The sequence below is a fragment of the Micropterus dolomieu genome, linkage group LG11 (assembly GCF_021292245.1).
Source record: "Micropterus dolomieu isolate WLL.071019.BEF.003 ecotype Adirondacks linkage group LG11, ASM2129224v1, whole genome shotgun sequence".
NCBI classification, from domain to species: Eukaryota; Metazoa; Chordata; class Actinopteri; order Centrarchiformes; family Centrarchidae; genus Micropterus; species Micropterus dolomieu.
The window spans coordinates 19,412,604-19,437,259 of record NC_060160.1 but is presented as its reverse complement, the minus strand read 5'-3'; the positions used below and the strand labels follow the sequence as shown (position 1 = coordinate 19,437,259).

The 24,656-nt window shown below is 40.9% G+C and overlaps 1 protein-coding gene across 1 annotated transcript in view; it reads left to right on the top strand.

Annotated features, from left to right (window-relative positions):
* Window positions 1-21,370: 21,370 nt before the first annotated feature.
* mfsd2aa (major facilitator superfamily domain containing 2aa) overlaps window positions 21,371-24,656 on the top strand; it is a 12,919-nt gene continuing 9,633 nt past the window's right edge. Inside the window, exons 1-3 of the mRNA XM_046063021.1 lie at window positions 21,371-21,602; window positions 23,100-23,228; window positions 23,917-24,041. Of these exons, the coding sequence (XP_045918977.1) occupies window positions 21,519-21,602; window positions 23,100-23,228; window positions 23,917-24,041 (338 nt within the window). The 5' untranslated portion in view covers window positions 21,371-21,518. The remainder of the gene's footprint in view (window positions 21,603-23,099; window positions 23,229-23,916; window positions 24,042-24,656) is intronic.

Below are 24,656 nucleotides of genomic sequence, written 5' to 3'. Positions count from 1 at the left end.
AAATAACGAAGGAGTGGCTTCACAACAACTCCGTGGCTGTTCTTGAATGGCCCAGCCAGAGCCCTGACTTAAACCCAATTGAGCATCTCTGGAGAGACCTGAAAATGGCTGTCCACCAACGTTTACCATCCAACCTGACAGAACTGGAGAGGATCTGCAAGGAGGAATGGCAGAGGATACCCAAATCCAGATGTGAAAAACTTGTTGCATCTTTCCCAAAACGACTCATGGCTGTATTAGATCAAAAGGGTGCTTCTACTAAATACTGAGCAAAGGGTCTGAATACTTATGACCATGTGATATTTCAGTTTTTCTTTTTTAATAAATTTGCACAAATTTCTACATTTCTGTTTTTTTCTGTCAAGATGGGGTGCTGAGTGTACATTACTGAGAAATAAAATGAACTTTTTTGATTTTTGGAAAATGGCTGCAATGAAACAAAGAGTGAAAAATTTAAAGGGGTCTGAATACTTTCCGTACCCACTGTATCTGACCACAAATGTATAGTTTTTAACTGTGAATCACTAGTTACTCAATCTGCCTCACCAAGCACTTCCTGTTCTCGCATCCTTGATGAACAAAGCGTTTCAAAGTTTTGCACATTGTTTCAGAGCCAAAGCCAACACCTGACTGATTCCAACACCAACGACTTTACTGATCACTTCAATCATATTTGCTTGTCATCCCTAAATACTATTGCTCCTCTAAAGGTTAGACCTAAACCTACAGCTCGTAAGCAGCCCTGGATAAATAACAGCATTCGCAGCCAAAAAAGGGAATGCACGAAAGCAGAGCGCAGATGGAAAAAATCCAGTCTCCAAGTCCATTACCTCAGTCTGAAGGATTTATTAATTAACTACAATAATGTCGTTAAGGATGCGAGAACACACTATTTTTCTGAACTCATTACTACACTACACACACCTAGTTTTTTATTTAAGACTGTGGATCAGCTGGTAAACCCAACCCCTCCTTGTGCCTCAGCTGGAAGTAATGATGACTGTGAATTGTTTTTATCTTATTTTAATGATAAGGTGGTGTCAATCAGAGCCTCTATTACCCCCTCTTCCTCTTACTCAGAGGTTCCTCACCAGCAACAAGAGAGTTTTAACCAGTTTTATCCCATCGACTTGTCTGAGCTTTTAAAAACATTATCACAAATGAACGTGTCCTCCAGCCCACTTGACGTAATACCTACAAAGTTTTTACTGAAAGTAATGGATTCTGTTGGGCCCCATTTGATCTCTGTTTTTAACAGCTCCCTATCTACTGGTTGTGTCCCTGATTATTTTAAAACTGCCTGTGTGAACCCACTTTTAAAAAAACCTGGTTTAGATCCCTCCCTCCATCAAAATTTTAGACCTAATTTTAGAAACTACCTTTTATAGCAAAATTTTTAGAAAGAATTGTGTCCAAACAGCTGCTCACTGTACTGGAAAATAACAAAATATTTGAAAAATTTCAATCTGGTTTCAGGAAGTACCACAGCACTGAGACTGCCCTGCTTAAAGTCACCAATGACCTTTTAATGTCTGCTGATGAAGGTATGTGCTCAGTCCTGGTACTCCTGGACCTTAGTGCTGCTTTTGACACCATTGATCACAACATCATGTTAGACAGACTGAGGCACTGGGTGGAGATCTCTGGTACCGCCTTAGAATGGTTTTCATCCTACCTGTCAAATACGAAGTTCTGTGTGTCTGTGAACAACTATGTCTCTTTGTTCTGTCCAGTTAAATATGGTGTGCCTCAGGGGTCGGTCTTAGGACCCATTTTATTTTCTTTGTATCTGCTTCCCCTTGGACACATTATTCAGAGACATGGTGTTTCTTTTCATATTTACGCTGATGACACACAGATGCCGGTCAGATCCACAGACCCTGGCATGCTGAGTTCACTTACTGACTGCCTCTGTGAAGTCAAAAATTGGATGTCAAATAATTTCCTCCAGCTGAACTCAGACAAAACAGAGTCCCAGCAGATGGTAAAGCAAATACTGCCATCTGCTAGTTCCCTAGTGAATCATGTTAAGCCTGTTGCAAAGAACCTTGGTGTTTGGTTTGATAGTAATTTAAATTTTGAGCAGCACACCACAAAGCTTGTTCAATCATGTTTTTACCAGCTTAGAAATATATCTAAAATACGATCTATGTTAACTTTTAAGGACACTGAAACCATTTTACACGCCTTCATCTCATCACGCCTGGATTACTGCAACAGCCTTTTCACCTGTTTAACTCAAAAATCTATTGATCAACTCCAGACTGTCCAGAACTCAGCTTCCAGGCTTTTAACCAGAACTAAGAAATATGACCACATTACCCCTGTTTTAGCTTCATTACACTGGCTCCTAGTATGTTTTGGAATTGACTTTAAAATTTTATTGATCACTTTTAATGCTCTTCATGGCCTCTCACCTTGTTATATTTCTGACCTTTTAGTCCCATACATACCAGCACGTACCTTGAGGTCCTCGGGCAGAGGTCTACTGTCTGTTCCAGAGTCTCGACTGAAAACTAAAGGGGACAGAGCGTTTGCAGTCAGGGCCCAGAGGCACTGGAACAGCCTGCCCGAGGAAATCAGGTCGGCCGAGTAAGTGAACTCTTTTAAGTCCCTTCTTAAAACATACTTTTATAGGAGAGCCTTTCCCGATTTTATTTGATTCTATTTTTATTTTATTTTATTTTTTATTTTTGTTAAACGTGTATTCTAGTGGTTTCTTGTTTTTAACATGTAATTGTTTTTATGTGTTTTATTTTTTTTACACTTGTGAAAGCACTTTGTAACTGGTTTTTGAAAAGTGCTCTATAAATAAAGATTATTATTATTATTATTATTATTGGCTCAACGGCGCCGATCAAAGGAGTTAGCCTACTTTCCATCTGGGGCGAGTTCTACCCAAAACCTTTTGCGCCGGTTTGCTACGTTTTGTCTGGGCTGAACTTGTGTGATAAGGGCAATTGAGATGGTAAATTTGGCGAAAAGAAAGAAAGAGAAAAAAGAAATGTGTGGTGCCGAAAAAATAAGAATTAAGAAGAAAAAGATGTATCTGAATGCGCCAAATTAACTCACCGCTTCTGTGGTGGGAAAGTTGCTGTGGCAGGCTCAGATGAGGCAGGACCCAACAGCAGAAGGAAGGAATGATTAGTAATGCATTTATTATATACTGAAATTATTTATATATGTATTTATATATAGGCATAATTATTATATATTTATAAACATTGTAAACAACAGTTTGCAATGTGTTATCACACAAAGACAACATCCTTCTATAAGTGAGGAATATCTGTATGCCTGTATGTATTTAGCTGTTAAGGTCAGTGGAGGTGATGAGACTGGTTGATGATGACCCCAGTCATGTTGATGAGGAGGGAAAGAAGGAAGAGGAGGAGTTGCAGGAGGTGCAGCAGGAGGAGAAGGACAATGGAACCAGAAAAACAGTGACAGGTACAGGGGCAGTGTGCAGGGCTGAGTAGGCACTCATATTGTAGAGATAGAATTAGAAAATGTATTATTGTTAGTCATATTTATTATTGATGTTCTTCTCATGCATATGTAGCTCTACAAGCAGCTGAGGCAGGGGAAACTGAGCCAGGGAGGGGCCTACTCCAAACTGAAGATGGGGGATTTGATTTTTATGCTAACACACACAGCTCTATTTTATGGGACTGTGTTGTTGTTTTTGATTATATTTAACTATTTTAGCACTCTGACTGGCTGTACACATGACATGTTAGTAGCAGTATACTGTAACATCAGTATTCCAGCTCAGGCTTGCCTGTCTTGTTCAGTGCAGTGATTCCTTGCTTATACAAACTGAAGAGGCAGGTGTCATCTTGAAGTTTTTTGAAGGTCTTCAGCATAATCTGATTCATTTTATTCAGCAAAAACACTATTAATATTAATAAAATAACTGCAAACTCGCATTAAAAGTCCTCTCCATCTTAAAGTCCCAGGCTGAATTTCAGTACCAGTACAGCGGCATGAACATACCTGTCAACCCTCCCAATTTGCCTTTGATTCTCGTGTATTTTCAACCTTTCTAAAAAATAAAAAAATCCGCTGTGCATATTTGAAGTGTTTGCTACCTTCCCCTCCAGTAAAGCCACTTGCAGAATGTAACTTAAGAACATTAGCTGTAACAGAGATGGGAAGTCAACAGCACCCGCCAATAAAACAAGAAGAACAGCAGCGCGAGGGGACCAGTTGCCGGGATGGATGATGCAGGGCTCCACAGAGTATTTCACTCAGCATATATTCCAAATAATAAATACATGCAAAGTGGAAAAATATTTACGAGCACAGTGTGCAAGTAAAGACTACAACCTATCATAATTGTTCTGCGTGAATGGTTCTGATTATTGAGAAGTATTTATTTAGCATTGATAAATTAGACCTGCGATGGATTGGCGACCTGTCCAGGGTGTACCCCGCCTTTCTCCCGATGTCTGCTGGGATTGGCTCCAGCCCCCCGTGAGCCTGTACGCAGCATAAGCGGTGGACGATGGATGGATGATAAATTAGAGACCAATGTAGACTGTTTTTCTTGCACATGGATTTTACAGATGGAAACATTCCAAAAAAAATTAAACTGCTGTTAACACTGGGCAGTGTTGGGAAGCTTACTTTGGAAATGTAATAGGTTACAGATTACAAGTTACACTATTTAATATTTAATAGTAGCCTAGGTTAACTATTTCAATTACTCTATAAAAGTAATTTAACTTATCACATTTGATTACTTTTCTAAATTTCTAATGAATGTCTATAATGTTTAATTTAAATAGAGCTAAAAATCTTCTTGTCTTGGTCTCTTGCATCGTCACGTCTTATGTCCCCACCACTTTTCAACACAAAGTGAAGCCCTTGACTGACCCGCTCCACTCTGCACCAGTTCCTAAGCTTACTTATAGTGTCCACCAACTACTGAACACTTTTGCAAGGCATTGCATTCATGCTATTCTCATTAGGGGCTGAGCACCCCTAAAGGTCTGATCCTAGAATCACCCCTGCTACAACACATAGCATATTTCAACAATCCAAAACATAAAATAGTGTTGAAATTAGATTACAAACAAGCCAAAAGAAAGAAGGAAATTGTGAGTTACTTATTCAAGCATCATAATGTGCGTCTGTATTGCAAGAATTTTGCTATATGTGGTCAATGGATTTTATCATTTGAGTTTGAGAACGTGCATCGCTTTAAATGTTGCTGCCCCAAGGAATTGTGTGACGGCATTATCTCCTTTCCTTTTGTAAAAGATGTTCCGGTTAAGCAGAAGAGAAGAAAGGAAGCATTGGGCCTTTCTTATTTCCCAAATTTGCGCCTCCTCGAGCCTGTGACCCAGACATCAATCTCAGCGCGCCATCTTGAAGGACATCTCAGGTTGCGAGGAGCGAGGATCGAGGAGGCTTGCTGGAGGAGCTATAAGCGAGGATACATCGATCCTTTGCGGAAGTCTTTTCAGCCGCTGTGACGTTTAAAAGAGGTGTGACACGCAGCTGGACCAACCCTTGGCCGGAGCAGTAGTAGTGTTCCTGTAGTATTCAAAAGTTGTAGTAGTTAAGCCTATTAAAAATAATCAAATGCACAATCGAACTTTCTGCCCTTCACCATTTGTGTGGCGCCTCAAAGCGCTGTTCTAACCGCATTCCTTAATGTCATTTCACTTTGATATCACTGATGTTGTTATTGTTGAATGTGATGTGTGGATGGGAAGCAGGATTGTAAAAACGAACACTGAATAGCAGCTGGATGAAGCGTCTTTCCAGAGACGCTGTGCGCATTTACACACAAGCAGCAGCAACATAAATTAATAATTAAAAATCTCCCGACACGCCGACAGAATCGGTCAGGATCTGTTAATTCATGTTTTGTGTTCTTCTACACATCCAAAAGGTCTTACTCACAGTCCAGTTTCACAAAACTGTTTGGAGTAAAGCAGCCGTCCTCCTGATCACTCCTCAGCTCCATCAGAGCGACTAAACATGGATTATAGAAGCTGAAAGTTTAATTCTGTTTTCTCTGTCCTGTCAAGTTTAGTACTGCAGGTGTTTTTGTTTTTTTGTTTTGCCACGATATTTGCTGTGACTTGCAGAAACGTGCAGTAATGGAAATGGACAGACAGCATCCTCTCTAATCATCAAAGCAAATCGTTAAAGATAACACTCAGTACATCAATATAACACAAGAAAGAAATCGCCTGGAAAGCTAAAGGGACAGGTGGAGGTGGGTAAAATGCCCATGCATGTGTGGTCTCTAAATCTGAAAAAATAATTAGTTGGTGGATTATTTATGCGTACCCTGTATGAGTATTCTGTTAATGTCCCTGCCGACCCGCGCATCACACCAGTTCAGCTTCTATAATGGTGACAAAACAGTGCAAAGAGCTGCTGAAGTCAAATTATTAAGCTGTAATATCAATCAGAGCATTCAGCACTGATCTTTCATGTTAGAATAATAGTGCCATGTAGTCTGCACAGGTCATTCCAACAGTAGAGTCCTGTGGTGACCGTTTTAATTGGGGATATATGAGATAAATGTTACTGTGTCATTTTGTATAGGGACAGATGATGAAACGCTCATCTCATCAAGCTGAGGGCTGAAATGATCTCCTAGTACTGTGTAGCCTAGTGAATGATTAGACTACTGTAATCCGCGACTGTTTAATGCTATAATGTTTATTGGAACTTCGAGACGTTTCTACGTTTTATAATGTTGACAGACATTTTTATGTAGCCTTTGGTGCCCAAAGCTGGTCTGCTGCACTGACAGTGATCACAGCTCTAACAGTGGACAGATGATGCAGCTGTGCAACAGGTCATTTTTAATTTAAGTCGCTTTAAAATGACGGCTCTGAGGAAAATACATCTAATTTCTTTAAATCCCTGCTTCCTCGACTCCTCTCTCCTGGCGTCTCCTCCTCGACTCCTCGAGCTCGCATCTCGGGTGGGAGGGACTAAGGCAAAACAGGCATTTAACGAAATGAGATGTCCTTTACTCTGAGTAGTCATTTAAAAGCGACAAATATGACCTGTTGCACAGCTGCATCTTCTGTCATCTGTTTAACTTTGAGCTGTGATCTCTGTCAGTGCAGCAGACCAGTTTTTGGCACTAAAGACTACAGATCAGATCTTCACAATCCAGAAACATGTCTATCAACATGATAACACTAGAAACATCTCGAGGTATAGGATCTGTTGAAAACAGTCACATATTACAGCAGCCTAATCATTCACTACACATAAGTAACTTTATTTTGGCGGTGCGCCTTTTGTCTGTACACAGGAGATCATTTCAGCCCTGGCCAGGTGAGGTGAGCGTTTCATCATCAGTTCCTTTACGAAATGACACAGTAAAATGTATCTCATATAGCCCCAATTAAAACTGTCATCGGGACTCTACTGTTGTAATGACATGTGCAGACTACAAGGGCACTATTATTATAACTAAATGAAATACAGCAGATCAGTGCTGAATGCTCTGGTTGATATTACAGCCTAATAATTTGACTTAAGCAGTTGTTTGTACTGTTTTTCCCCCCCCCCCCAATATTACAGCAGCTGAATTGGTGTGATGCGCGGATCGTCTCGGACATTAACGGAATACTCATATAGGCCAAAGTGAAATGACATTAAGGAATGCGATTACAACAGCACTTTGAGGCGCTACACAAACGGTGAAGGGCAGAACGTTTGAATAAATAATAAAAACAACTTATGAACACAACAGGAACACCGGCTCCGGGCACAGGTTGGTCCAGCTGCATGCCACGCCTCCTTGAAACGTCATAGTGGCTGAAAAGACTTTCGCAAAGGATACACCGGTGTATCCTCGCTTATAGCTTCTCCTGCAAGCCTCCTCGATCGAGCTTGCATCTCGGGTGGGAGGGACTAAGATGCGCCGCGAGGAGTCGAGGATAGAGGATCGAGGAGTCAAGGAGGTGGAAATTTGGGAAATGAGAAAAGCCTCAGCTCTTACCATGGCTGCAAGAGAAATAATTCCGGTTCACTTAACTCAGTTTCAAACCTTCCTAAGCAAAAAAGACTTTTCCACCGCAGACCTCCTGAGGCTGTAGTAGTAAAACATTGAACTGAGAAAGAGTGTGTTTTATCCAGGATTCCTTTATTATCATTTCTTCATGTATTTGCACAGCCTACATAAAAAAGGAAATGCTGTTCCCCAGAGTTCCAGTTGTTAATAGAAACCAGGGGTGTAGGAGCGACTTTGAACCTGGGGGGACGCTGAAATGCATGGGGGGTTCGGGGCCTGCCTTATGAGAACGTTCTGATTATGTCCTCTTTGTAACGTTGTTATGTGATTATAAAATGGGGCGGCTGTGGCTCAGGAGACATAGAGCGGGTTGCCCATTAATCGAAAGATCAGCGGTTCAATCCCCGGCTCCTCCAGGCTACATATCGAAGTGTCCTTGGGCAAGATATTGAACCCTGAATTGTCCCTGGTGGCTATTCCACCAGTGTATGAATGTGTGAGAAAGGTGAATGTGATGTATTCAGGCATTTACATAAAATAACCATTAGCCTATAGAACGCCCACCTAAAATCATATAAGGAACGTTATAATATGACCAATAAAGACCCATATGAGAACGTTCTGATTATGTACTCTTTGTAACGTTGCTATGTGACCATAAAATAGCCATTATGGAACGTCCCCCTAAAGTCATATGAGGAACTTTGAATTGCAGCACTTTCATTCATTCATTACCAAAAGAGAACGTTTTAGGAACGTCCCTAAAGTTCTGTAAAGGTTCGGAATGTTCGTCACCTTTAGAGAACCTTTAGGGAACGTTACGCATGGTCCCCGGAAAGTGACCTTCCACCTGGGAACACAGAATGGATAATTTACAACGTAAGAGAAGGTTCAAAGTCTTTTGTACACACTCTCTCTCTGTGCATCTCAAAAATGATTGTTTGCTGAATCAATAACAGCTGGCAGCTGCTGAGTGAACGCTAATATTAGTTAGGTACACCTGCGACATTCTGTTTAATGGACTCTGTAATCGCTATAAAACAAATAGCAACCATGTGAATTAGAAAAAAGAAACAGGCTAATTAACAGACTGTTAATATATCACAATCAATCCAGTGATCATCTGACTTAGATGTTACAGTGTGTAGTCTACATTTGCTCTGCAGAGACTAAATACGCTTTTAACATGCCGTTAAAGGAAAGTGAAAGTAGCCTATTTCAAACTTGCAGGTATAACACCAAAATCTGTGACCTATCAGATTCTGTGACAACACCTAAACGACAATGTTTTCCTAACTATCACCAAGTACTTTTGGTGCCTAAACCCAACCAAACTGCAACTGCTTCACATCGTCAACAAAGCCTCTGGCGCTTAACTTGCCATTTGGGTCACAGAATCTGATAAGTCACAAATTTTGGTGTCACACCAGTTTGTGAAAGAGTGATGCAGTATGCAGGCTGGTTTCCAACACGGCTACCAGTGGCATGGTGTGCGCTCACTGGATTTCAGCCGTATTAGTAGAACAATAAAGCCTTAAACTGAAAAGGTAGGCTATTTGTTTGTATCTGCCCAGCTCATTCATGTCTGTGACAAGAGCTCGGGATCAAAGCTCTTCTGCGTAACTGCGCACACACTGTCTGGATGACAGCTAATGAAATCAAATGAAAGCAAAATGCAGATTATGGACTGGTTAAGAAATAAGGGTATGAATGGAAAATGTAACGAAATTAAAAGTAGATAAGGCTACTGGCCCAAAGAAAAGACTGGAGTGAAGGGTAAAAATACAGTTATAATGAAGGAATGTGAAAAGTTGCCTACGATTTTTTAATTTTATTTATTTAGGGGAGACAGGGTATGGTTGTAACATGAGGAGAGTTGTAACAACACCGATTCCATCAATTAGAGATAAGATAGGATTTATGTGATCATTTCACTATTTACCTACTTCCTCCCACATAAATTGGTGGTTGTCAGGGCTGTAAACAGGTTTTGAGGTAAGAAAGTACATTTTTTTGGACAAGACTATATTTTGTTTAGTATTTTTACTATTGCAGATAAAATTGTTTGACTTATATTAGATTGAATTGTAGTTTCTTAGGCAACATGTGATGCATTTTTTCCTTTCTAATTTCAAACCACTATGCTAATTCAGCTAACTAAACAATGGCTGACAGGGACTGGTTGGGCCCGCGAGCCTGCACTCCAGGGTTACCAGCATTCATTTGTCAGCTCTGTGACCATTAGACCTACTCCCTATTCCTACTCCTGTCTCGACCGGTGGAGAGGAGAGAGAAGCATACAGGCAGCTTGTGAGAAGTGCCGGTGTGCAAGAGACAGTCCTGGTATGCCAAAGAGTAAAATATAGAAGTGCTTGTACTGCATACTGGAGAGTACTGGCCCAGAATATAGGCCTATACACACATTGACACAGACCTCTTTTTGTTAGACCTAAGGATGTACGCAGATGTTTTTTAACATTGAAGTAGTGTTTATTAAGTATACTGTAGAAGTAATTTTATTCTATAGATAGATTTATGTACACATATGTACACATACATGCCCGCAAATCATCAGACATAGTCTGTTACAGTGAAAGAAAACCTGTTTTGAAGCATATCACATGGTGTGACATCAGTTTTTGCGTCTTTTGTCTTATTGTTACAATTTACCCCATTATGTGTTACAACCTACCAAGGTAGTAGGGTAGGTTGTAACAAGGGAACATAATGCATTAATGACATCAACTCATAAGGTCTATGATACTCTTGTAGAGAATTGAATGTGGGCTGAATTACCGTAAATAAGCTCTATTAAAAGAAACTGGACCTTGCTAATTTCTAAACCTTAGTTACAGCCCTGTTAGTAGTATGAACAGTTCTAGTATAAAAATAAAACAAACGAATGGCATGTAGTAAACAAGCAGATTTCTTTTTAAGTATCATTGCTTTTGTGGTGGAAATAATGTCTTGACTGTTTCAAACAAAGAAAACACAGAGACTATAGGTTCTCCTCTTTCACTGCCAGTACCACAGAACTGTGCTGAAGCAGCAAAGTCCCACAAGTTAAAAACTGATGTGAATCATACAGATTAGTAAGGTTTTTATCTAATCAGCTGTTCCAATTACAGGCAGGAGTCTAACACATTGCCTAAAGAACAGTTCTTTGTAATGTTACATTGATGTCCAGTAGATGGCACCATGATGAAAGTTTCAACAAGTAAGGTTACTAAAAGACTAAAAACACAGTTCACATTTCCTTCAGCCTCCAGTGGTGGAAACTAAGAACATTTACTATAAGTAGGCAACTTACCATACGTACCAACAGTTGTATACTTGAGTAGTTCCATTTTATTTCAATTTTATGATACTTAATAATTATACACTATTTATGAACTTTTACTTCACCTCAATAATCTGACAGCTACTGTTACTACTTACTTTGCAGAAACATACAAAGCATATGATGACATTATAAAATATTAGCAGCCAGTCAGTAGCCTAATGACCAAAGCTATCAATAACTGCTCTCAGCAGGATCCTTTGCCCTGGGCCACAGCCTTCCTATGACAGAAGAGACTTGTTCTTCCTGTTTGGATGAAAAGGCACTGGACTCCTGTTTAGATCCCCAGCAACACAATTGTGCAAAAAAGTGTCACACTGCTCCTACCTCTGTTTCAGAACACACACATGAAACATTTAGGTGCTATAAGAAGTGGTTAACATTTGCTTCAAACAAACAAGCTGCAATAGAAGTACATTAGAATGTTTTTTTTGCACTTGAGCATGTGTATTTATTTGTTTGGTTACAGTTATCATTTAAGGTCAGCTTGTGTAAGTCCTTAGCTGGATGCCAATTACATGATAATGCAATTATTAAATTAGTAAAGTAGGCTACAAGTACCTCAAATCTTTACTACAGTACTTTAGTAAATGTACTTAATTTCTGTCCACCACTGAACACAAGGCAGGGTGGGGTAGTGGGGAGGGGAGCGTGGCTGACAATGACAATAGGCAGGCAGACTGAAGAGGTGTTGTGGAGTCGTGGTGGTTTGAGGAGTATGCCACAAGAGATGAGACTCATGTACATCTAAGCAAACAGCGATCCAAAAAGTCACCACAAAGTTTCTGGGCTGGGAGCGTAGGCTACATTAGAACAAAGAAGTAGGTAAAAACAATCTGTCAATGGGTTGCAGGAAACCAGGTGTAGCTTATTTGAGCAGCAGAGCTGATGAGGTGATTAGGATCAGGTGTGGAGGATAGCCAGATGCCAGAGGATAGACAGCTACGCCCAGTTGCAGACACAAATAGGCTGCTTCTCAAATCTCTTATTTGTCGTTTCCTCTCTCCTCGCTTGAACCAGAAGTTGTTCCGCTCCGCCATCTTGCAGGCCGTCCCAAAGCTCTTATAGAGAGCCTAAGTCACTCACTTCCGCTTCCGGCTCATGGGTACGGTACTCAATGGCGGGAGACAACTTATCTTTTTATCCCGTTAGAATTGAACTCTGAATTACACATATGATATTGGTCAATTTAAATTAGAATTTTGCAAGTCAAGAGAGTCGCATTTTTTTGTAAAACAGTAAAGTTACATGTCGTTTTGTGTGAAACCGCTCAATGAACTACATCTCTCGTCTCGCACAATATACGTCACATCATCCTCTCATGTAAGTGTTTTGATGTTAGCTTCAGTCATTGACAGAGAAAGTTACAACGTCACATACGTGACTTTTGGGTTTGTGGTCTTTGTAATTAAGTATTTTCACAGACCTTCTTTAATTTAAAATGTATCTTTTAAATCGACAAAGATCATATGTGTAATTCAGGGCACAATTCAACTGGGATCAAAATATTTGTTGTCTCCCGCCATTGACTATCGTACCGAAATGATGGTGCGTGGTTCCAGTTGACATGGGAAGTCGGGAATTTCCGAGTTCAAAGGTCAAAATTTCAAAGGGAATGCCCCCTTAAGTTGGAATCCCGACTTGGGAAGTCGGGAGAACCGCATTACCCCGATGCTGCGTTCCATTTACCTCGGAAGTCGGAGCTGGGAATGACGTCATACCCGAGTTGACGGCGTTCCAGTTAACAAGTCGGAAAACCTCGCTCGGCCAGCTGTTTGTTTACAACTAGCCAGGTTAGCTATTGATACGATTTTTACGACGGTTGATTAAAAAAATGCATTGTGCAGTATTTACTCACACTAAACACTGTAGCAACACGTCCACAGACAGCTGTTGGACAGCACTTTTAAGTACGAACACTTATATGAGTCACAAGTACACAGAAGTGCTAATAAATAGTATAAACTACAGCTTTCACTAACTGTTGATAGCCCGACAGCCATCTTGGATCACGAAGTCGGGGTAGTGCGGTTCTCCCGACTTCCCGAGTCGGAAATCCAACTTCAGGGGGCGTTCCAGTTGAAAGTTCCAACTGGGAACTCGGAAATTCCGACTTCCCATGTCAAATGGAACGCACAATCCGACTTAAGGGGTTCCCTTTGAAATTTTGACCTGATCGATCAGTGACGAGTGATGTGACTTGCATAAATTTAATGTAACCTATGCAGTAGGCTAGTGTTAAAGGATATCAGAAGAAGAAATAAACTGAAAGCCTAAAACTAAGCATCATCTTAGAGTGACATCATTTCAATTTCTCTTAAACCTTTAGCCTAATAAATCCCAAGACATCATATTCTGGGTTATTCAATAACGAATTTACAATCAGAATCAAAAAATATAAATGCAGATAATGTGAGTATTGCGCCTGTAGAAATGATCCTTTGCCCAGGACAGAAACCTATAATTATTCATGCGCAGGTGTTAAACAGGTAAAAGCTATAGAGAGAGTCATGCTGCTGTGCACTGATAACTGAGACTTTATTAGTATCAGAACAGCACACATGTGTGCACACACAAACTCCATCAAGTCTCTACAGAGCCGACTGACAGCTGATCCAGCTGTGATCAGCTGCCACCGTCATCAGAAACAGACGTGGCTTCATGTGACGATTCAGAGGAAAGGACGTCTCATGTCTCTAAAACCATATTTTCTTGTCCCATATTTTCTCGTCCCTTCTCTGCTGGCTTGGTTTCCTTGCGTCTCTCCATGAATCCCCGGTGGGCGGGAAAGATGCAAGTGAATGAAACGTGGATGCAATTAAGAGACTTGAGAAGCAGACGCAGACACCGGTAAGAGGGAACAAGGTAGGTAGGTACATTTGTTGTCACAATATAGCAAGTTATATAATGAAAATGAGCTTTGCATCTCCCTTCTAAATAGCAGACAATATAAATTAATGCAGAGGCAATTATAAAAATGGTCAACATAATGTAGCATGTTTAAACTATGTATGAATTTTAATAAATTTATGAGAATTAATACCCAATTATTAATTTTAATATTCAGAAAATATTAATCCATAAAAAGCTCTCATTTCGCAGGGGCACCACCGGAGTTGTTATTAACTTAGAGTCTCCGGACCTCTAGGTAGCTTTTAATAATTATACAATTATTCACCAGGGATCAGTTAGTTAATAATCGCTCAATTATCCTAAATCAATCAGTCAGTCTCATATCTAAAGGGTAAATTCTCTTGGCAGGGACTTAGAAGTAGGCAATACACACAATTCCTTGGTTACAGTGAATTTATTAACTAACTAAGGTGATATAAAAAGGTGGTTAAATACATCAGAGAAATAAACAATGGCTAAACAAAGAGAATGGAGGTTCGATTGTGGGAGGACTTGACTCATACGGCAGAGGAGAACTAATGAAAGTAAGCTATGAGTTTAGGAGTTAAAAAGACAATATTAACACTATGGGACATCCCTGACTACAGAATGCTTTGTTTTGGTCTTACGGTAGGTCGGAGGCCTGCCTTGGCCTGTTGCACAGGTCCCACGCTAGCTGCCCGATTCCTGGCTTTTTGCTAGGGAATTCTCCGGGGTTTTCCGTGTCTGAAACCCTCAAGGGTTGGCCGTCCTCCGTCTGGCACTTCGGCTGTTCTTCAGGTGTCCTTGGTTGCTGCTGGCGAGACCATGTAGCTTGGTCTGACCTTGGTGAAGTTAGCTTGACGAAAAAGCTTAAAAGGAAACTTGGTCGTTCTTGAATTAGACCAGTGTAACTTAACGGACTGACAACTTTTAACAAAACAAAAGAAAGAAAATAAAACAAGTAAAGTTGCTGGAACTGAGGGACAAATCGATGTCGCGGCACTAGCTTTAAGCGAAACAAAGACTTTGTTGTGCTGGTGCTTGGAATTTTTAGGGCGTAGCCAGGAGAGGGGCACGCCGGGCACGTGCCGAAGCGCCGTTGAAGAGCCCGGAACAAGCTGGCAGAGGAGGGTGGCAGAGAGCAGAGAGGAAGAGGGCGAACAACATCGTGTGTCGCTCTTTTGTTGTCTGGGGCATGGTTCCCCAGAGGGCAGTCCTTTGTTTCCCGCAGGGCGGGCCATTTCCGGTTTCCCGAGGGACTGTCTTTCTAAACTTTTAATATGTCTATAAAAGGAAAAGAAAATCTATTTGCACGTATTATAATCAAATATCTTCCCACAATCAAACATCAGTGGTCAAACGGTTGTACCATTCTAAGTTTAAGCTTTTGGTAACAGGAAAACACTTAGTAATTAGACCTTAAAAGGTTAGCATTTCAGAATGATGGCATGTAATACTTATTTCGTCCACTTGGGGGAGCTCAGGTTACATGACGACAGTTTAGATTAATCCGAAAACAATCTTTACTTAGGAACTGGGAAATTTAGTTATTTATCCTTAAATTCAAGCTGGCAATTAATAGAGTATAGTATGACATTTCTTTATCATCATTTCTAAAGGAATTGTGTGAGAAAGTATTGTGAACAAGCATTGGTTACACATAAAATGAAGGAAGTGTCATTAACCTTGCTGAAAATTAAAACATTGCAAAAGTAACTTATTTAGATTCTTTTCAGCAATAATATCAACAACAGATAGCAACAACATGGTAACATAACTAATCAAATAGGCAGCGCCACTACTAACTTAGCAAGGATTATTATTTGAAGAGAACAGTTTATAATGAAACATTGTTTTAGCTCAAGAAGGCAGGAGTTGTGTCCCCCTTTCGCATATCCTGGCTTATCACGTTTGCACATCAATCTTTGTTTGCATAAGGGAGTTCAGGTCTGTGTCTCTGGTGTCCTGGAGTTCCTCATCTAGGCGTGAAAAAAAGTCTCTCTTTGATGAGGTAATGAAACACAGGGCAAGGTCAGTTGCCACGGTTACATGTGTGTGTCTTTTAAGAAGAGTTCTGATAGGCTGTTTGTAATTTCTGGTTAGTTTCTTTGTCATTTTAACAATTCAGGCACCGAGAGACTTATCTCGGCTGTTGCCAAAGGTGGCCAGTTTTACGATCAACTGCCCAGAGACAGCACTTAGGGAGAGAAACCTTTCATCTTTTCCGTTGGGTCTCTTCAGCCGTCTGTTGAACTCAACCCCCTCCTCCTTCTCTCTGGGAGGGAAAAGAGGAGTTGAGTCTCCAAATTATTTAATATAAAATGCACAAATCCACACTGTCAGTTCACTACAATAAATAAACAATAGTCAATGTTCAATGCTGAGGATGAATTTGAGTTTAAGAGTCTGATAGCTCTGGTGGTGCGGCAGCAGAAACTTCTATATCTCTTCCCAGAAGGCAACAGGGTGAACAGGCTGTGGCTGGGTGGGTACTGTCCTTTAGTATCCTTTGGGCTCTGTGTATGCACCTCACCGATATCACTGATGCTCGGGAGATGGGTACCAATTATCTTCTGAGCGGTTTTAATCACCCACTGTAGAGCACTCCGGTCCTGGGCAGTGCACATCCCATGCCAGTTTGTGATGTTTCCAGTCAGGATGCTTTCTATCCACTGATATAGACAGGAGTGTTTGTCTTTAGCTCCTTATTCCTAAAATCAACGATCAGCTCCTTGGTTTTGCTGACATTGAGCAGTATGTTGTTTGCTGTACACCACTCTGCAAGATTATCAATTTCCTCCCGATATGAAGTCTCATCATTGTTTGAAATCTGGCCAATGATGGTAGTGTCGTCCGCAAACTTAACAACAGAGTTCTCTCCATGTCGGGGGATACAGTCGTGGGTGTACAGCGTGAACAGGAGGAGGCTGAGCACACAGCCCTGGTGGGCTCCGGTGTTGAGCACTGGAGTGGAGGAGGTGTGTTCGCCAATCCGAACTAACTGGGGTCTGTTTGTGAGGAAGTCCAATATCCAGTAGGGGTGCGCATCTTCACTGGCCTCGCAATTCGATTCAATATCTCCATGCATCACATCAAGGGTGGGAATTTCTAGGCACCTCATTACGATTATGAGTGCTACGATGCGACTGTAAAACGAATAGGATATAGATGTATTTTTCTCACTGTTTGACTATTTGGTAATTTTAAATATTTACTTCAAATAAATGTAGCTAACATTGCATAGCATTATTTCATTATTACAGCATTATTATGTCGCGTAGAATGGGCTAGCTAGAGGACACTAGCTAAGAGCTACCGTGCTGCAGTGTGTGGGTGAAAATCATTAACATTAGTTGCGCATCGATTGATTGTGTTGAATCCTGAGCTGAAATCCACAAACAGCATTCTGATGTAGGTGGGGTTTTTTTCTCAAGGTGTGTGGGGGCTGAGTGGAGGTCAGTGGAGATGGCATCCTCTGTGGATCTGTTGATTCTGAAAGCAAACTGGTGAGGGTCCAGGCTAGGTGAGATGTTGTTCTTTATGTGCTCAAGAACCAGTTTCTCAAGACACATCAGAATGGGGGTGCGAACCACAGGGTAGTAGTCGTTCAGACTAGACACTGCAGACTTTTTAGGAACAGAAATGATGGTGGCTTTCTTGAAGCAGGGAAGAAACCTCTCCTGAGACAGTGAGATGTTGAAAATATCAGTAATAACATCAACTAGCTGATTGGCACAGGTTTTTAGTACACGACCAGGAATGTTATCAGGCCCAGCTGATTTACTCATATTCACTCTCAGCAGGACTCTCCTCACATCTGCTTTGGATACTGGCAGTGGCCGGTCCTCTGGAGGTGGAGTAGACTTTACAGGTGACTCCTTGTTGAGGAGATCAAAGCGAGCATAAAAGGTGTTAAGTTCATCCGGTAATGTGGCCTCATACATTATGGGGGTGCTCCTGCTATTGTAGCCTGTGATGTTCTCGATGGCAAATGGGAAACACAGAAAACATATATGAAGTCGCAGGTGAACCGTGACATTTGAATTCATAAACTATCCTTTTTTTCAGTATTTGTTTTTCTGAGATAGCCAGCTAAGTGAATATAACAAAATATAACAAAAATTCAATGTTATCACATAATGGTTTGAACTTGATTGTGTGACTCATTTTAAATTCAGCTAGACTTTACTGAGCAGTGGGAATGCGTGTGGGAAGTACCTGTTTTTAAAAATACATTAAGTACGGTTATGTTTGTTAGGGGGTTGCTGACAAGACAAACAGAATTTAAATATACAGTAGGCAAACTTTCCTATTTACGTATTAAACAATTACATTCATTAGAAACAGGTTGCCGAAGTATTTAGATCCTTTAGGTAAAAATACCTACTACCACACTGTAAAAATTCTGTTACAAGTAAGTCATATATTGAAAATAAAAGTAAGCATAATCAAGAAAATGTATGTGTATTAAAAATAAAAATACTCACTGCCATGCGTGTAGGAGCCATTATACACATTTCAAAATCTATGTTTTGTTTAAAAGAAATCCCTGTGAACCAAAACCTCAGATATCCCCCTATTCTAAACGCTCTGTTTTAAATAGTTTTTTCTACTAACTGCTGGGTATGACGTTATTCAGAGATGGATTTCCATATATGGTCATTTGCTCCAGGCAGAGACTGCTGACCACGCCCACAAATGAACATGCAGCCCCATCCCTGTGGCAACCTGCTAAACACATAAGACAATGGCTAATCAGAAGACAGTGGGCTTTGAGAGGGGGGGGGCTTAAAGAGACAGGAGCATCTACAGCTTGTTTCAGACAGAGGCTGAACTGAAGGGCTGTATGAAGAGAGAAAATTCTTGCATGCAAAGCTGCCATAGAGGAATCATAGAACTACAATATAGGGCTGGAAAGGCTGTATAATAGGTCTCCTTTAACAGAATCCTGATGCAGAGCATCACTTTCTTTAGATGGAAATTAGCCTGTTGCTTTTTTCTAATTCACATGGTTGCTATTTGTTTTATAGCGATTACAGAGTCCATTAAACAGATTGTCGCAGGTGTAACTAATATTGGCTTTCACTCAGCAGCTGCCAGCTGTTATTCATAGTTTTCAGTCACATGACATGCACGGTGACCTGGAGGGCAAAACAACGGACCAACACAACGGCTCACATCGCGACTCCCCGTAGAGACGTAGCAAAAGCAGTCAAATTTATTTGGATCACCTTGGTTGGGCATATCTGATCCATATAACGTTACAGCATCCGCTGCTGCATTTCTACCGTTAAAAAACGCCAGGTCCCTGCCGCCACTCGCCTGCGGTAATGTTTACTTTTACCTTCTGGGGAATCCCTCACCTTACACAGTTCAAGCTTGTCTCCTCGATTAGTAAATCCAAAAGCACAACAACCATCCAGCATTTTGGCAACGCAAAAAGTAACAAACTCAAAGTAACAGTGTATCACTTGCATATTGGTTGGCAGGCAACGGAAATGAACGTTTTTTTGCCCTCCAAGGGAGCGTTTTCATTGTGACGTCGCATGAAAACTATGAATTGATTAAGCAAAAAATCATTTTTGAGATGCACAGAGAGAGAGAGTGTACAAAAGACTGAACCTTCTCTTATGTTGTTAATTATCCTTTCTGTGTTCTTTAGTTGGGACACTGAGAGAATGATAAGGTCGGGTAAATTTGGGTGAGAGGACCACAACAGGCTCATTACATTGTGGAGAAGCTCGTTAGTAGTTTGTGATATTACTACTATCATAGCGTGTTCCCGCGGCCACGCATTACGTTCCCTAAAAGTACTCTAAAGGTGACATATCCTGGGTGAAATGTAACAGTAATAAGGAATATGAGAAAAATGTGATATTGAAAGCTTTTTATTCAACACTTAAATTATTTTTAAACATAGGCTAAATGATGTGTCTGTGTGGGGTGATCCAAGTATCTTTCTGTGAGACACATTACTGACACAGTATTGAACATAATAATAAAATTTAACAAAATGTGCAATTATGCACCAACTGAATATTAGTGTGAGTTTGTTCTTGTTTGTCTTGCACAGTCACAGTGGTGACACTCCTGGACTGCAGGCCTCATGGGTCAACAGAGCAGCCGACAGGTCTTACACTAACATTTGAACATATTAATAAAACCATTAAATTTTACTGTGTGTGTCAGACACATACTGAAATTCTAAGAAAACAGAGCAAAGCATTTTCTTGGTGTGGGTTGTAAAATATTCATTCTTGTTACAACTAAACCAAACTCTTATGGCCATGAAATATAGCTTACCTTACAGGTAAAACATTATCACTAACAACTTGCATGAAGGATATCTACATAGACACACAATAAACATGATTTAAATTTTATGTGTTTAGCTATAACACAAAGAAATAAAGTAATTTATAACTATAACTGTGCTAATATAGTGCTGCTTTTTCCCATATGGAGTAAGGACTAAACTGAGCATGTACAGCATGATTTAGGTGATTCATATTAAGAATGGAGAAATTGTTTCTACCCCAGGACCAGAGGGCTCTACAATGAGTGACTTAAACTGCTCAGAAGAACATTGGAACCCATCTCCTGAACATTAGTGATATATGTGAGGTGAGGTGCCTGGGATAGCCTAAAGGACAGTACCCACCCCAGCCACAGTCTGTTCACCCTGCTGCTGTCTGGAAAAAGATACTGAATCTGCTGTCACACCACCAGACTGCAGAGCAGCTTTCCCCCCAGGCTAAGAGACTTTTAAATTCAAATTCAAATTCAAATTCATCCTCAGAGTCAGCACAGCACCAAAACAGTTTTTCTTCCTGTAAGCTGTTTGATCTTTTTTTTTTTTTGCACACATACTGTGCCTGTAGCATAAACGGAACTACAAACTGCATCACATTTTACATCCCTGTTGCAGCTTGTATGATGAATAAATTTACCTTGTAGTCTACCCGTGTGGTTTTTGCATTCTTACAATACTGTATGTTTTTCTCTTACGCACTTGTCACTTACAAAAACATGATGATGCTATGGTGTGATCCAACAGAAAAGAAAAAGCTGGACGGTACCGAGCACGTGATCGTCACGTCATAACCCGTAATGACGTGTGCGGCGTTAAATGAATGAAGCAGGGGGAGCATCGCACGAGGGTGGGCTCAGAAACAGTGAGGGCGCTGAGAGAGACACCTTGATGCTGTGAAAAGGCGTTTTCTTCTGACGCTGAACGTTTTACGATATCGAGAGTAATATATAGGCTATATATTTTTAATTAGGCTACTTCATCGTCTTGAAAGCACAATGGCACGAGGAGAAGGCGCCGAGCAGTACGCGGCGAGTTTGTTATCAGCCAAAGCTATTAATACAGAGATCAAGACAGCAAAGGTAAGAGGTTTTTTCTCCGGGGTTATTAAAATTAAGTTCTGTGTTGCCCCTGTTTGTTCAGGAGCGCAGAAAGGCGCCTAAATTGAATGTAACGTTTGATTTATTGTGGTTAGTGTTAGTGTTAGTGCTTCCCTGACGTAGAGTCCCCGGCATTTCAATTTCACTACGTTTATCCATCTGTCCTCGGGCAGCTGCTCGAGAGGCTCGCATGCCGGCTTTTAAAGGGACCACATCTTCATTAAACAGGCCTGAAAATGTGATTTTTAAATTGGACAATCTTGTCAAATGCAGCAGCCTTCAGCAATGACAGGTGGGCTGCAGAAACGTGACGTGGTACTATAACGTTACTGCTCCAGAAATGCATGATGCGCGAGTCATGTTTATGAGAGCCTAAAAAATAAATAATGACAAAAAGCATTTAAACAAACCTCTTCGAGCGTATGTTTAGCCTCCTGATAGATCCCGAGTGTTTGTTTGTTTTTCTTCATGGAAAAGTGTGACCGCATTGCATTTGATCTGTCTACACCCTGAAATACCTTCCACGTCTGCTCTGGGATCTCGCTGTCATTAGCAGTATCTGATCACAGGACATTTCACCGTTACAAAATTGTTAGAGAAAGGGATTGAAATGAAATGTAACCTACCTTTTGTAGAGGTGAAGCGATTAGTTGACAGAAAAGCAATTGGCAACTATTTTGACAATGAACACATCATTTAAACATTCACACTTAAGCCTGGGAAATTCTAATGGTCAGTTTTCACTGATGTTAGAAATTTTCTAAACACTGAGGTTATCTGCCCACTCCTGGATTTTACACTTTATGGGATTTTCCTCATTAGTCATGAAACTGCTGAAGGATTTGGCTAGAGGGGGATTCATTCATTTCTGCTTTGTGCGGAGGCAGCATGAGGTGATGCTGCTCTTGTGTCTATAGCGGATGTGAATCGTGGTGTAGACTAGAGAACCCCCTTTGCTGACATCATCATCAGACTTGCGATTGGCTGTGTCTGCAAGCTGTGATAAGACTCTCTACTCCGCATTAAATATCACACTACTACCAACATCCTATTTCTGGAGCCAATGGCAGCACTGGAGTCTTTATGATGTAGTGAGAGTGAGCATGAACTAGAGTAACCTCACAGTTTCACACACCACACCACATCACCACTGGGGATTTGTTTCTAATCTGACATTCTGAGCAGTGGGGTGAGGAAAGTTGGACTAAGTCCCTCGTGGTAACAAGTTGTTTAACAGCAGCAATTTTGACAATAGTTTTGGACAGAGGGATGGAAAAAGGTGGTTGAAGAAGAAAACAGGGATTATATAGACTACAGAAGAGAGCTGTAGATAATGACCATGCAGCGCACCACTGCCTACATCACATAACGTAACTTAAATTTATAGCTTCTCTGGGAATAAGAGCAGCATTTACAGTCCAATGCACAAACTAACTTCATTACATATCTCCTCTGTCCTCCCCTCTCCTTGTGTTCCAGCCGAAGCACCTGAGTATTCGTCTGTCTGTATGGAGCAAACTGTGTTATGCCATCGGTGGGGCTCCATACCAGATCACAGGCAGTGCTCTGGCATTCTTCCTCCAGATCTACCTGCTGGATGTGGCTCAGGTGATTGACAAGAGACACACAAGAATGACTAGAGTTAAGATTACACTTGGGGGTATTACTTGTGAAGAACTAGAAAACACGTTTCCTTGCATATTATATTTGACTTATTAATAAAAAGACATTTTGTATAACTGGGAGAAGTTGTAGGAAGCCTTTAAGTATTACTTTTTACCTTTTTTATATTTACTGTTCTTCAAAACAAAGTGCAGCCATTTGTTAATTCTGCAGAATACAAGTTGGAAGCTCATTTCCTTATCGTTGCATTTCCTCCACAGTTACACATACTGATTAGCTTGAAGGCAAAAAGCTTGTTTGCTCCTCTCACTTTAACAGTCTCCATCCTGCGGTAGCCGGTCAAGCGCATTAACCTGGTCTCCTACTGCTTTGCTTTGTTAGTCAATTAGCAAAGTAGACTTTTCCACTGTACACAGTAGGAACTTATGTAAAGGGCAGTCAACTCGAGAGATGAGCTCATTACAGTGGCTATGAATGCTACTTTGTTCTTTAAACAAATAACAGTTGTTTATTTCACTCGGAACAGTTACAGAGCCTCAAAATGTCTCCATAACCTCATTGGTGTCGTGGTTCTTCTGAATCATTCACTAGCAGCACCATATGAGGTGGTATTTGGCGTCATCCTTTATTTTTGATTTCATGCCTCACCCTTTTTCCACTTTCCTCCCCTCAGCTGGACCCCTCCCATGCCTCTATCATCCTGTTTGTGGGCCGGGCCTGGGACGCAGTCACAGACCCGATAGTGGGTTTCCTAGTGAGCCGGAGTAGATGGACCAGCATTGGCCGCATGATGCCCTGGTAGGTGTCTGAATCTCACAGCAGCACACCATCTTACGACAGGTTCACCAAGCAAATAGGGTATTAACACTGAAAATCAGTAGGAAGGATATTGGGTGGCAGGGACGTGCACAGGGGGGTTGCTCTGGTTGCCCGGGCAACTGCCCGTTTGCCTTTCCTGACTCAAGTTGCCCTTCCGACTCGCCCTTCCGAGGAAAAAAAAAATAAAATAAAAAAATAATCGTGATCGCAAAGCCTCATTCACTTCCATTCGGGCACCGAAAGTGAAAGTCAGTAGGGTAAGGGCAAACTCTGTTTAAGTGGCTGCACTGCTGCAGCGCTGCCTGCACGTCAGTCGATTCTGTTCCCTACCGGAATTCCTGTTTCCTTCCTTTATGCAATCATACTACAACAAATCATGCGTAGTTTTGCCCAGTTACCATACGTGATACGTACCAACAGAAGTGAATACGAGCTAGAAGCGCAACTGAATGTACGGGAAGCCAAAAGGTTAAAAAAGGATTGTATTTTTTTCCGAAATCTAAGCGTTTTTTTATTTAATATTTTATTAGAAGCGAGTTTTCCCCATCTGTCAATTCAATCTAGATTATTTATTTTCAAATAAAAAAAAAAAAG